This window comes from Passer domesticus, chromosome 6 (assembly GCF_036417665.1).
Source record: "Passer domesticus isolate bPasDom1 chromosome 6, bPasDom1.hap1, whole genome shotgun sequence".
In the NCBI taxonomy this organism is placed as follows: domain Eukaryota; kingdom Metazoa; phylum Chordata; class Aves; order Passeriformes; family Passeridae; genus Passer; species Passer domesticus.
The window spans coordinates 43,519,821-43,533,157 of NC_087479.1; the positions used below are offsets into that span (position 1 = coordinate 43,519,821).

At 44.1% G+C, this 13,337-nt stretch overlaps 1 protein-coding gene across 5 annotated transcripts in view; it reads right to left on the minus strand.

Moving 5' to 3' along the window:
• Nucleotides 1-13,337, minus strand: part of LDLRAD3 (low density lipoprotein receptor class A domain containing 3) — a 207,273-nt gene that overhangs the window by 98,318 nt on the left and 95,618 nt on the right. For 3 of the 5 annotated variants that reach the window (XM_064425024.1, XM_064425020.1, XM_064425019.1), the window contains exon 1: nt 7,159-7,278. The exons of 1 other annotated variant lie outside the window; for it this stretch is intronic. Coding sequence is in view for 2 of the 4 variants with exons in the window: in XM_064425020.1 (XP_064281090.1) it covers nt 7,159-7,192 (34 nt within the window). In the remaining 2 variants the exon portion in view is untranslated. Of the gene's footprint in view, nt 1-3,581; nt 3,712-7,158; nt 7,279-13,337 lie in introns of those variants that run through there. One more of the 5 variants, XM_064425023.1, reaches the window with a different exon arrangement.

Below are 13,337 nucleotides of genomic sequence, written 5' to 3' on the forward strand. Positions count from 1 at the left end.
TCAAGAAAAATCTACTTACCTCACATCAAATCCATACCAGGTACGGCAGAACATCTTATAAAGGCCAAAACCACTATTTTGAACTGCAAAAACATATGCCTGACATTTGTGGCATATAGCTTTTGACTACAACTAGGGCAGCACTAACAGCATCAAGAGAGCTGGTGTCAAAAAAAAAAGTTTAAACAAGTAAAAGGGGAGGGAATACAGCGAGGAAAGAATTGTATCTTGCCCAAAGTCATACCACTGATCAGTAACACAACCTGGAGTAGATCCTGCAGCACTAAGACCATGAACAGCTTTGTCCAGAAGAATACAAGTCTTCAGCTGACACAGATACACACGGCTGGCAATGGTGCTCTGTCTGGAGCTATAACCATCATCTGACTCATTAACAATTGAAATGATAAATTCATCCAAAATACATAAAGCAAGAGAAATTACTCCAAGGAATGATGGAATCTGAAGACAAATACTTAGTAGCCAAAATTCAAATCTTAATTTTTAATGGAACCACAACCTACTTGCTGCAGTAACATTACTACATTTTATCAAAACGGAGAAGGCCTCACAGGAAAACGTTACCTAAAACCAAACTTTTCATCCAACAAACTCAACAGTTTCACAACAGACCAACATAGGATACCTCATGTGATGTAACGGGTTTCCATCTAAAATTTTCAATAAGAGAATTCTGAACCAGGAATCTCCCCAATCACATTCCTTAGGAGCCACCTGGTATCTGTCTAAGCAGATGAAAGATAACAACACAACACCAGAGACCCAGAGCAAGGTGTGGCACTTAGGTACTTCTCCTTTAATTTAAAAGGAAAAAACTAATCAGAATCCCTACTAAAAAAAATAAAAATAGCATTAAAACCTGAAAAAGTGTATTTTTGCCCCTATTGAAACAAGCCATTTCATAACACAACAGCATACTTCAATCATATTCAACTTACGCACTTCCCAGTCTTTAATAAATTAAGTCTCACAGGCTCCTTGAGAGACACCAAAGCCATTTTAAAATGGAAATCTTTTGGCTAAGAAGACATAGTATTGGGACCTCAGAGTTCATTACCTTCCAATCCTAAATGATCCCAGATTTTAGCAGTTTCACAGCCACATCACCTTCCATTCATTACCTCAGCTCCCTGTTCACTCTGACATGTGACACAGCAACTTACTCAACCATTTACACATCGACAAAGAGTGGCTTTGCTTGATATATTTTAATTGTGACAAGTTCACAGCTGTCCTGCCCATGGCTGGAAGAAGGCTTAAGAAACACTTTTAAGAAAAAGTTATCAGCAGCCACCTCACCGCCCCCAAATTGCTTCCATTCTCATTTTGTTCATCTGGGGCCTTTTGATTATCCACCCATATGATTCCCCAATCCTCCACATTTCTTGCACTAACAGGAGCTACCTATTATTTGTCTCCAACTTCCAAAGAGTACTCATTTCTATAATCTGCAACTAAAATAAGTATGTGATTCCACAAGTTCCTTTGCAGCCAATAAGTGGTTAAGTGGGGATCTGCACAAGCAGCTGAGAACAAGAACAAGGAGAGACCATTGGCTCAATTTAGAAATCTCACTGCCTCAGCATTTCCCATGCGCAAGTTAAAACACACCCACACACCAAGGCAGCTACTATTACACCATCTCTTCCCCTAAAAGGATTTTTCTGTCCTGATAGACAAAACTGCATGCAAGGTGAGGTTGGCCTAAAATGCCTTTTAGTCTGACAGTTTCACTAGCACAAGAGGTACATGAAAGAAACTAAACATCTCATCAAATTACTGCATCTTACAAGATTCTACATGTCATATAATCTGGACACACAGAGAGTCCTGGCAACCCCATTGATCACATACATCAAAAGTTTCACTATCAGAGGTAACTAATTTAGACAAATGCTTTCTGCCATGGTGTTCTGTTTGCTTGTTAAGCTATTTGTTTAATTTTCAATTTTGCTGGGTTTTTTTGGTTTCTTAATATATATGAGCTCCTCTTCAAAAATTCTATAGCAGCCAGTAAATGTATAATAAACCGATTATCCTAATGGCTGACTGTACAATTACCTCCAGCCATGATCTATTTACATTTCAAGCAAAGGGCAGTCTGTCATTCTGTAGCACTTGAGAGCTACCTTAAAATACATAATTAAAACTGTTTTCACTTGAAATATTCTATTCCGCATCTTAGATATAGCCCATTATTAGGTCCTGCCAGGGCAGAAGAGTTGTTTTAATACTTGAAAAGACAAAAATGCCAAAACCTAACTACTGAGACCCAACATGTTTCTCCTTCCTCATCTTCAAGACCTACCAGCTGATAATGAAGCTGTTTTCAAGTCCAGACCCTGAAAATGCCAGTTGAAATAGTTATCACAAAGTGCCTTGTATCAAAGCTAGAATATCCTCCAGCTCCAGTCTGCAGCAAGCAGGACAACTGAACAGCGTACCAGGCTTTCTAGCAATTAATAAAACTCATCAGCTTCCACAACAGACAAGACACTGAAATGGAGAGCACTGCTACCATCACAGCAGATCTCATGCTAGATTTTTCAGGCCTACTCCATTATTGCATTTCTGCTCACATGGACAGAGAGAGTAACCACAGAACAGGATATATGGCAGACACTACTCTGGTAAAATGTACCAGTTTGGAAAAAGAAATTAAAATCTAAAAAACATAACACAAACAAAAACTGAAACAAATTATTTCTCCAGGTGACAAAAATTAGGCCTTCCCACACTGCCCTGAAACACAGAGATGCTTGAATCTCAAGCATCAATTCATCACTGCTACCTAACAAATCAACATATCCCTGTAACAGTTTACCAGATTTACAGCAAAAGGAGCCATTTTATTCCTCACACAGTAGATAATCAGCATAAAAATGAAAGCAGGATGCAGGTTCCTATTTTCACAATAAAAATATTATAGTATCACCTGGAAACTTTTTCTCTAAAGAGGTATGGAGCTTGCTGGTCTCAGTACATCAGGCACTACAGACTGACTGCATGCCTGTAACAATTTATTTCATATTTGTATGAAAGGTGCATTTTTACTACCCATTCTCTTTTTAACAATCTCCCCTTCCTATCACATGTGACTGCAACATTGCAGTCATGCTTCACCCTCTCAACTTGGCAACTGCAGACTCTTTACAGCAATTATCCCAGGTGAGAAGGCATGGCTGGAAGCTCCTGGGCCCTGCAACTCCCCACACTCAGTGAGTAAGAGAAATCTGTTTAAATCTAGCCAAGGACACACCGCCCCCGAATCATCCTCTGCTTATTTCAGTCCCTGCACAAAAAATGTACTTGCAAGAGTAAAGTCTGACAACAGCCTCAAACATCAAATGTCGAATAACCAGAAACTGATTCAAAACAACTTATGTGTGGGCACAGGCTCCTGTGAGAAATCCCACATTCTCCTCAGCATGGCTTGGGAGCTTTGCATTGGAGTGAATACTCCTGGCTGCTCTCATTATGAGTACTAGCAGACTCACATCTTCAGCAAATATCCAGTGCGTTGTTTATTACTGTCCCAAGCTGGAAATTTCTTTACTTACCAACTACAGGAATCTTTTTCCATCTCTCTCACACTGACGTGCTACCCACACCCACAGCTGGCTTATGTACCAAGAAAGACAAACACTGGTTATGAAGTACTAGGCTCAGCCTAAGAGTTAAGAGGACTGCCTGAAAAACACAGAAGACACCTACTGAATACACAATACAGACATAAGTCTTCAAGTAGAGAGTGCTTTTTTTCTCTCGCTGCTTATCCAACAGTGGAGACCACTACTCAGCACTGCTGATTACCCCCGCCATGCAGTACATAAGGTTTTCAGCAAAGAAATTCTACTACCAGCAATACCTCTGAATGTCAGTATAAATGAAGACCCATGTAAAGAAGTAATGGCTATTTCCTTAACATCATGTGGAAGTTTTAAGTTAGCAGATATAACACAACATCGACTAATGCGGTAACATGACTCTTCAAATAGCTCCTACCCCTGGCTTGATTTTAGGGATGTTCTGGTTTTTTTGCAAGATTTTGAGGTGAAGTTGCACAATGTAATGAAAGCACACGTGTGGCCCTTCATGTTTATGCTGTCTGTGGAATGGGTCCTGATTCTAACAATCTCAGACCACAAGACTGGAGGCAATAAGACACAGAAGCCTCCTCTTAATACAAGCAAGCTGAGTATATTTTAAGAGGCATAATACCTACATTATATATTTGAATAATGTATCAGAAAGGCCTTTTTATTGAACTGTGACACCTGGGGAAGATACTTAGAAATCCCAACTGTGCATTGCATTTTGATTCTCCAGCCAGTTGAAGACTAACATTTTAAAACCTTCTTCAGTTAAAACAGAATGGTCTGTAATTGTCAGAAAAAAAGTGTCCCTTTTTTGCTCACTTTGTAAAAGCAGTTAATTTACCTGAATGTTTGTGATTCCTGCCATCATTTATCTTCTTAATGGATGATATACAGCTTGAAGAAAAAAATACATAAATCTATGTTCAAAACATGTTCAATAGATTGAAGTTTCTTTAAATAAAAAAATTGTCTTGAATACACAGTACAGTGGCAGTCAGGATTACAGAACACATTTTTCTGTTAGGGATTGTTTACATTTTATTGGTTTTTCAGCTGTAGTGTACTTGCAATTCTCTGAAACAATCCTTTACAAACCTCACTGTAACTGTGTGTAGATCAGCTTGCATTACTTCATACAAGCAGTAGAAGATAAACATAGATGTCTGTTTTCTAACTAACAGACCTTCTTCTATATTAACTTAACCCAATAATGTTGTTACAGTCTGAGCTGGAAACAGGAATCCTTACAGGACCTAACCTACATCCAGGAACTCCTGGGCTGACACTGAGCCAAAGAAAAGTGCTGGAAACTGGGTCACACTATGACATGTACAGGGCAGCAGGAGGGGATCGGAGCTCAGCCTGACCTGCTTACACTGGCAAGAGCACGAGAGATGAAAGAAACTGGGTGCCTGGTGTGTGAGCTGCCCAAGAGCTTGATGAGACTTGAAATGAGATGGGGAGTAGAAGAGGAAAGGAAGGTAACCGGGAAGCTCCTGTGCAGGGAACAGAAGCTGAAACTTCAGATCCATAGTCTCTTTCTGATCAATTACCAGTTAGAAACCAACTGAAATTAACAAGCCTGGTGCAAGTTCAAACTCGAGTATCATAACAAAGTAAAACCTTTTCCACACAGATAGGCTCTTTCAGGATGAAAAGCACTATTTGATACAACCACAATATTATGAATAAAGACAAAAATAAAAGATCAACTTTGCCTTGCAAATATTCACTGCCAATGCAAGTCAACAGTTACTTTTGCACGCAGGCAGAACAACTGTTTAGACAGGGACACTATACGCTGTTTATCTTCTGTTGACTGAAATTCATCCCTAGGGTTTCAAGGTTTCCCATCTGTACCCAAAAAAGATTCAATAGGAAAAGAAGTATTTATATTTTATATCAGGAGTTACCAGAAGTAAAATTCAAAATAGAGTGAAGGCCAGGCAGAGACAAACTTATGCTCCCTGTGGGAAGCTTGCAGGGGTGCCAAAATATACAGAGGAAGCAACATCTAAAAAACAAATCCCTGAAGACCCCCTACTTTATTTTTCAAAAGAAAAACAGAACACATGAAAAAAGAAGTTTCAGAAATTTCTTTGAACCTGCCCCAAAGTAAGCCAGAGTCTCTGGTTAAGTAACTGCAAGATTGTTGTGCAAGAACCACAGCCAGCAGTCAAAAAGCTGAAGTACCAACTTCCACACAAGAAACAGGTCTTTGTCACTGCCCCCAAGCCAAGGTGGAGAAGGAACATGGGGTGTGGGTGGCTGGGAAACCTTCAGATGTAAAGATCAGTATCTTGTAGATGGGAACCCTCCGTGTTAATCTAGGGGTGGTATTACAAGCAAATATATTCAACACATGGAAACATGTAACTTGCTGTGAATAATTAGATGAAATTTTGGCAGTAGTAGAATGGAAATTAATAAGGAAGAAGGCAACACAATCCAGGTAAACAAACCTGAGCTTCGTCTGAAGCCTCCCAAAAATGGAATGGCGGAAATAGTTTTGCAAAGACACCTAAACGTCCAAAGACTTACAAATGTCACAGTCAAAGTTCACAGTTGTCTAATTTCAAAACAGTTCAAGTCCTATAACTCTTCTCCTTCCTACCCATCTACATCGAACTCAAACTTTTACCACAGAAGCTGTGAAACTTACGAGTTCTTCATGACAACAAATACTCTTAAAAGACAAGAAAAGAAAATAATTTGAGCTTGATAATCTTGAGTTTTACACACTGTGTGTCATCACTTCATCGCCAAGGCGTGATTCGGAAACAGACACAGCAGCATGCAGCCAGGCTACTTACACTGCCTGGAAAAGCGCCCGCTAAGATCATGTTGCAGAAATAATTCACACCTGCAGCAAAGCTGCACAAAACATCATCAACTCGCCAATTTTGACAGGCATATGCCTACCGTGGCTGGGAGAAAGAGTTTTTATATAGACGAATACGAACAAGAAGTATGAAATCCCCTTTCGGCACCCCAAGTAAAGGCAGGCAGGACCCGAGCGCTTCTCTCGGCCGTATCCCGCCGCGGGCCCACCGCCGCAGGGTCGCCCGCACCCGCCGCGGCCTCGCTCGCCCCGAGGCGGCCCCGCAGAGGAGAAGTGGGCCCGCCCGGGGATGTACCAGCGGAGCCGCGGCTCCTTCGGCCCGGCGGCGACTTCGACGCCCGGTTCGGCCCAAGGGCGCCCGACCCCAAAGCCAGCCCGACCCCGCTGCCCGCTCCATGCGCCTCGCCCCACGCCAGCGCCGCTCAGCCCCGCTGGGGCCGGACCACGCCGAGCACGCCCCGAGGGGCGGAGGGGCACACGCCGCACCCCCGCCGCGGGCATCCCGGCCCGGCCCGCCCGGGGAGGGGAGCGCAGAGAGAGCAGCCGGGGAGGGGCGGCCGGCGGCGCCCCCGGCCCGCCACGAGCCGCCCAGGGAGGCGGGGGTGGCGAGGAGGCCCCGGCGCCCTCCCCCGCCGAGCGGAGCCGCCCCCTCGCTCCCGGGCAGCGCCCCGGGGCACCGCCCCCGCCCGCACTCACCCGCCGAGCCCAGCAGCAGCCACAGCAGCCACATGGCCCCGCGCCGGCCGCCCCGCAAACTTCGGGGCTGCTCCGCCAGTCCGGCCCGACGGAGCCTGCGGCGGGGAGCGGCGGTGCGGGGCCGGCCCGGGGGAGGGCCCGGGGGTGGCGCCGCCGCCGCCCCGCCCCGCTGGGCGGCCGTGCCCACCCGCGGCTGCCGCCGCCCCGGCCCGCACGGCTGGGGGGCCGCCTCTTCTTCCTCACCTCTGCTACCCATCAGACACCCCCGGCCAGTTTTGGCGGCCGGGTTGCGGTGGCATTGGAGTGCCTTACAACAAACTCTCCGCTTGCCGTGCAGCGGCGGACAGGAACCCTTTAGGAACACCTGGAAGAGTTTGGGTCAGAGATGCGCCCCTGCGGACATGCAGAGGCATACGTGCTCATTCAACACCTTCTGCAACGACAGTGGGGTATATTGCTTTCAATAGCCTCCCCTTATATCTTCGGATGCATGCTCCTCTAAACTTCATTCCCGAACTAGAAGACCAGGTATTTCCATAGCCAGTCAGTCAGAATTACGTTGGAAAAGACTTCTGACAACATCAAGTCCAACTTATGATGAAACACTACTTTGTCAATTAGACCTTGGCACTGAGTGCCATATTCAGTCTTTACTTACACATTTCCAGAGACAGTGACTCCACCACCTCCCTGGGCAGTCCATTCCAGTACCTAATCACCCTTTCTGTGAAGAAATTCCTCCTACTATCCAACCTAAACCTCCTCTGGCTCAGTTTAAGACTATGTTCTCTCATCCTGTTACTGGTTGCCTGGGAGAAGAGGCCAATCCCCACCTGGCTCCAGCCTCCTTACAGGATGTTATAGAGAGCAATAAGGTCTCCCCTGAGCCTCCTTTTCTCCAGGCTAAACAATCTCAGCTCTCTCAGCCACTCCTCACAGGGCTTGAGCTCCAGACCCTTCCCACCTCTGTTGCCCTTCTCTGGACACGCTCCAGTACCTCAATGTCCATCCTGAATTGAGAGGCCCAGAACTGGACACAGTACTTGAAGTTTGGCCTCACCAGTGCCCAGTACAGGGGGAAGTGCCAAGTACAAAGGGAAATCTGAGCCAGCCTGTGGGGTTTACTATCCTAGCAAAGCTCTGAGACACAGCATTTGGGAAATTTATACTGCATTTTCAATCTAGGGGCCCAATCCTGACCCTACTTGGTTTCAGAGGGAGCAGGAGTGGGCCTTGTTTTAAGGAACAACATTGTTCAGTATACAATGACCAGGAAGAAACTCACGTTACCATGTGCCATTCCGCTCTCATGCAAAAATCATGAGCGGTTCATTAAGTGGTACCTTTTGGTTGTAAAGTATTCCCCTGTGTGAGTGTCAAGTACATAAGTAGATCTGCATGTGTATAGAATAAAGTTTAACTCTAAAAAGCTTGCAGCATGTATTTATGAGCTGAAGAGGAAGGCTTAGTGCACAAGGTATTTCAGTAAGAATTAAAGTCAGTTTATAGCAGTAAGAAGCTGCCAAATGATTTCTAAAACTGTGCTCAGCTGATCAGCACAATAATAATATTTCAAGTAGAATTCTTACAATTTGTGTTTAACATACTCAGAGGAGCTTGTGGAGATTTACTGATAAGGATTTCACAGCATTTGGAAATATAAATTTAATTTTTTATTTAAAATAAGGCTTTTACAAGTATTTATTGGAATACTTAGATGTAGCTTCTGTTAGTTTTTCAGTGGTATTTTAACCACTGATAGCTAATTCCCACATAGAAGTCAGCTTGGGAACTAGCTTCCAGAAGGGGGTCTGAGAAGGAGGAGTGGTTTCTGACTCCTGAGGGATGTGGCTCTGGGAATTTCCTCTGCCTGCCAGGACACAGATCTCCAGCTGCTGCCCTTCCTTCCTGGGGTCCAAGTGTGACATCCCAGCGTGACCATCTCACCACCTGGTGGGCTCCAGCCAACTCACGCTGACTACATGCAGCAATTGGGGTTCAGAGGCAAAGCAAGGGCGATGGGAGCCTCCTTAGCGGTTCCCAAAAAGCAGGATCTTCTAGTTTGCTGAGAGAATAAGTGGGAAGCTCTTCGTCTATAAAAGCATTTTGTACACCTCAGTTTCTTAGCCAGCACAGAATAAAAGGTCCAGTGTGATTCCTCGTTACCTTTCAGATGTTGGGCTGTGTGACTACCTGTTAACACAAAGATGCAGGGAGAGCAAAGACAGGCAGAGAAACCTCAGTAACTTTGTCAGGGAAATGGACCGGACAACACTGGCTGCTCCCAAGAACTTCGCACAAAACTGACTAAATCTTGGTAGCTGGTGTGAAGTCTGCCAAGAAACTGTCTCCCAAATGCTTTGCAAGCTAAAGGTGATTATTGCCTCTGGTATAGGACACATGAAGGGATGCAATGGGAACAGCATTTTGGGAACCTGCAAGATTTATCATGCAATGTTTAGGGCAAAGAACACAGGAAGGGCAAAGGAAATCTATGAGGTGGATTGAGGAGATGAAAATGTGGGAAAATAAAGAAAAAAGGGGATGAAAGCCAGATCTAGCTGAGCCCTGTGTTTGATCACCACAGCCTATCTTATATTCTAATTAAATCCTGTTTCTAGCTATCTTACATGTAGGTGCACTCTCACTTCTGAGGGGATATGTGTGAACACTAGCGAACTTCCAGCTAGATTAGCCAACAAACAAACGGTCTGAGCATGTGTAAGTTAATAGGACCACAGGCCTCAGGTCAACAATACACATTCTGTTTCTCCTTATCCTCACATGAACTGCCTTCTCCCCTCTCACCAGGGGAGATTTCTGGGTTTGTTCCTCAAAGCAAGATGTGATCCCAGCTCTGCTGCAGACTTTGTGTGCCCTCAAGCAAGTCACTCTTGTCAACCCATGCTTTGACTCTCGATGAAACTACCAGCCATCTACACCACAAAGATAAAGGCTAAATAAATAATTTCAGATTGCGCAGAATGTGGTTAGATTCTGAATGGCTAGCAGTAATGCAGGATAGCAGGCTATAATCAGGAAAAACAAGGAATATACTCTGAAAAAGAGATTAGCTTTATAGTAAATTATGCTGAAGTAATGACAAGTTGTCATAGGATCCATCATGAAGAAGCCACATCTTTTACCTTTGTGCGCTGTGGTTAAAGGCTGGAAATGGAAACTTTCTTCAAACAAGCTTATCAAAGAAGACTCATTGGTATTCCTACAAGATCACAGAATTACAGAATTACAACATGGGTAAGGTTAGAAAGGACCGCTGGTGGGACCATATGGTCCAGATTCTCTGCTCAAGTAAGATTTCCCTAGAACACATCACTTGGGGCTGTGTCCAGACAGCTTTTGAGTATCTGCCATGAGAGAGACTCCAGAACTTTTCTGGGAAATCTGTTCCAGTACTCAGACACCCACACAGTAAAATTCTTCCATATATTCGGGTGGAACTTGCAGTGCATCAGATTGTGCCTGTTGCCTCTCATCCCAATGCTTGGAGCCAGCAAGGGAGCCTGGCTCCATTCTCTTGGTGACCCCCTTCAGATATGAAGTACAGATACATTGATGAACTATCCTCTCAGCCTATTCCAGGCTGAACAGGCCCAGTTCCCTCCTCCAACCCTTGTAAGAGAGATGCTCCAGTCCCCAGATCATCCTTGTAGCCCTCCACTGGACCTGCTTAAGGAGCTCCATGGCCTTCTTGTACTGTGGAGCCCAGATTGGACCCAGTGTTCCAGATGTGGTGGCAGAAAGCCTGAGCATAAAATTGTTCTTTTTTAGGTTTTGCAGGCCATGGAGTGTCTCCAACACATTGGCAGACCTGCCAGCTCTTATCTAGGGGGACAAATGATTATTCCTAAGTACATTGCAAAGGATCTGCATCCCCAAGAGAGCCTGACCTCTCTAGAAAGTACCAATTCTCAGTATGTTGTAAGCTGAAGCTCAAATTTTTCATTTCTTGTTTCTAATCAGTTCAGTATACAACTCATATTTAATTTCACAATCATTCTTATAAGGTAGAAGTTGATTTTTTAGGGAGCTGATGTTGGTTTGAGGCAAAAGAGCAAAATACAGTAATGTGTCTAGGTACAATCTAAATTTGCTGACTTCAATCTGTAAATAGTACTCTGAATGAAATTAATACTAGTTGTTTATATGTGTCATGCTCAGTGACAGGATTGATAATGATGAAAAGTCAGGACTGTTTCAATTAAGGATAAAAATTTGTTCTAATGTATTGCAATATTTTGTATGTGACAGAACTGCCACTTAGCAAGCCTAGGAGTTTGACGCTGTGGTTAGCAACAGCTTTTTGAAGGATTCAATATAAAAATAATCACATTTTTAACACACTGCAGCAAAATAATAAATGTAGATCCAAATATATTTATGAACTTGTCATCAGCATTAACATCGATCAAGTTAAACAGGTATATTAGCATATCGGTCTATATCCATCTATCCATTAGAATTCATCTTCATTATGGCTTTGTAATGTTCTGATCTCTAGTTCTCCTGCCTGTTGAAGCAATATTACCTCTGCAAAATAGAGCTGGAGATCAATTTTTAAAGGAGGAATCATACCAGGCATTCAGATTCCCTAAAATTACTCATTTGCTTCTCTCATCTTGACCTGTGAAAGGCTATTAACTGTTTGCATTGGTACTCATCAATGTGCCAGTTAAAAACATAAGGATCAAACCAAAAGCAAGGGACAGTTCTCATACATATGCAATTACATTGGCAGCCTTCTCAAAGAAAGCAAATTGAACTAGGATGGAGCTCAAAGACTGAGAGAAGCCTCTCCTGCCCCCTGCTTACCATGGCCTCCAGAGCCTGCAGTGACAGGAAGCACCTGTGCAAACTCCTGCACCTCCCTTGAGCTCCAGCAGTACCAGGCTTGGATTCAGGGAGCCACCCAACCTCCTTGGCCTGCCTCTGTGCAGTACACTCCTCACCGCTTCTTCAGGCATGCAAATGGTTAATTCTAGGTCAGGTCTCTAGAGATGTGAGCTACTCCATACTTTGTGTGCACAAAAGGGATTTAATGAGCCTCCAGAAAGAGTATATTATGACGGACCAAATCTGTGATGTTCTGCTGGTATGCATGAGGTTATCTAAAGTGTGGAACCTTCTTCCTCCTCTCTTGCCAGCTTCTGGGCTCAGCAGGTTAGAGACTCGTAGCTCTCAATAGCCACTGGCTTTTCTGCTCTAGTGCTCTAAAAAGGGGAGGTCCCAAAGCTTTGGCCCATTCACTTTAATTTCTTTCTTTGCCCAGTCTGCAAACGGCCCTCTGCTGTGCAGCTCCTGTTTGACCTGAGTTGCAGCTCTAACAATACTCCACATTTGGGACTTGGAAACCGGAGATGACAAGTCTTGTGAGATCTTGTCCATAACCTGGGCAGTGTAGGACTGATAGTGCAATGGCTTTGTTCTTGAGCTGCCCCATACTGCCATGGTAGGAGGCTGGAATGCCTTGGCAGTAGCACCATTTCCTGAAAGCAGGGCAAGGGGCTTAGCTCACAACTCTGCCTACCATGATGAAACTTGAGAGTATTACTGGGTGATGTCTCTGTGTTCCCTGATATCACAAAAGGTGCAGGATACCACCCCTAATTTTTATCACTCAGGTGGCACACAGCTGTTTCTCCTCATCCTTATTTTACTCTGAGCTATGTTAAATTTCAGCTGGGTCATTTTCAAAGCAGTTTTCCCTCTTCCAGCCACCCACACAAAAACACACACAGCCCCATACTTGCCAGCACCAGTCTGTCTATTCCACATTGCTTGCCAAGCAAATTCCCAGTTCCAACTAGTCTGATTCAAAGAACAGCGTTCAAAATCAGACATGCTAGTGGAAAGTTCTGATACCTGTTTTATCTTTTAATCCTATTCTGTGGAGCGACAGGGGGCTACACTAGCAGAATCAACTGCAAAATAAAAACACTTTCTAAACTATTGCAACCTTTCTATTTTACCTGTTGTGCTGGTTTTGGATGAGGTGGAGGTGATTTTCTTCACAGTGCTAGCATGGGTCTATGTCTTGGATTTGCACTGAAAACATTAATAACAGAGAGATGTTTTTGTTATTTCTGAGCAGTGCTTGCACAGTGTCAAGGCCTTTTCTGCTTAGTGCATCGCCCCACCAGCAAGCAGGCTGAGGTTGC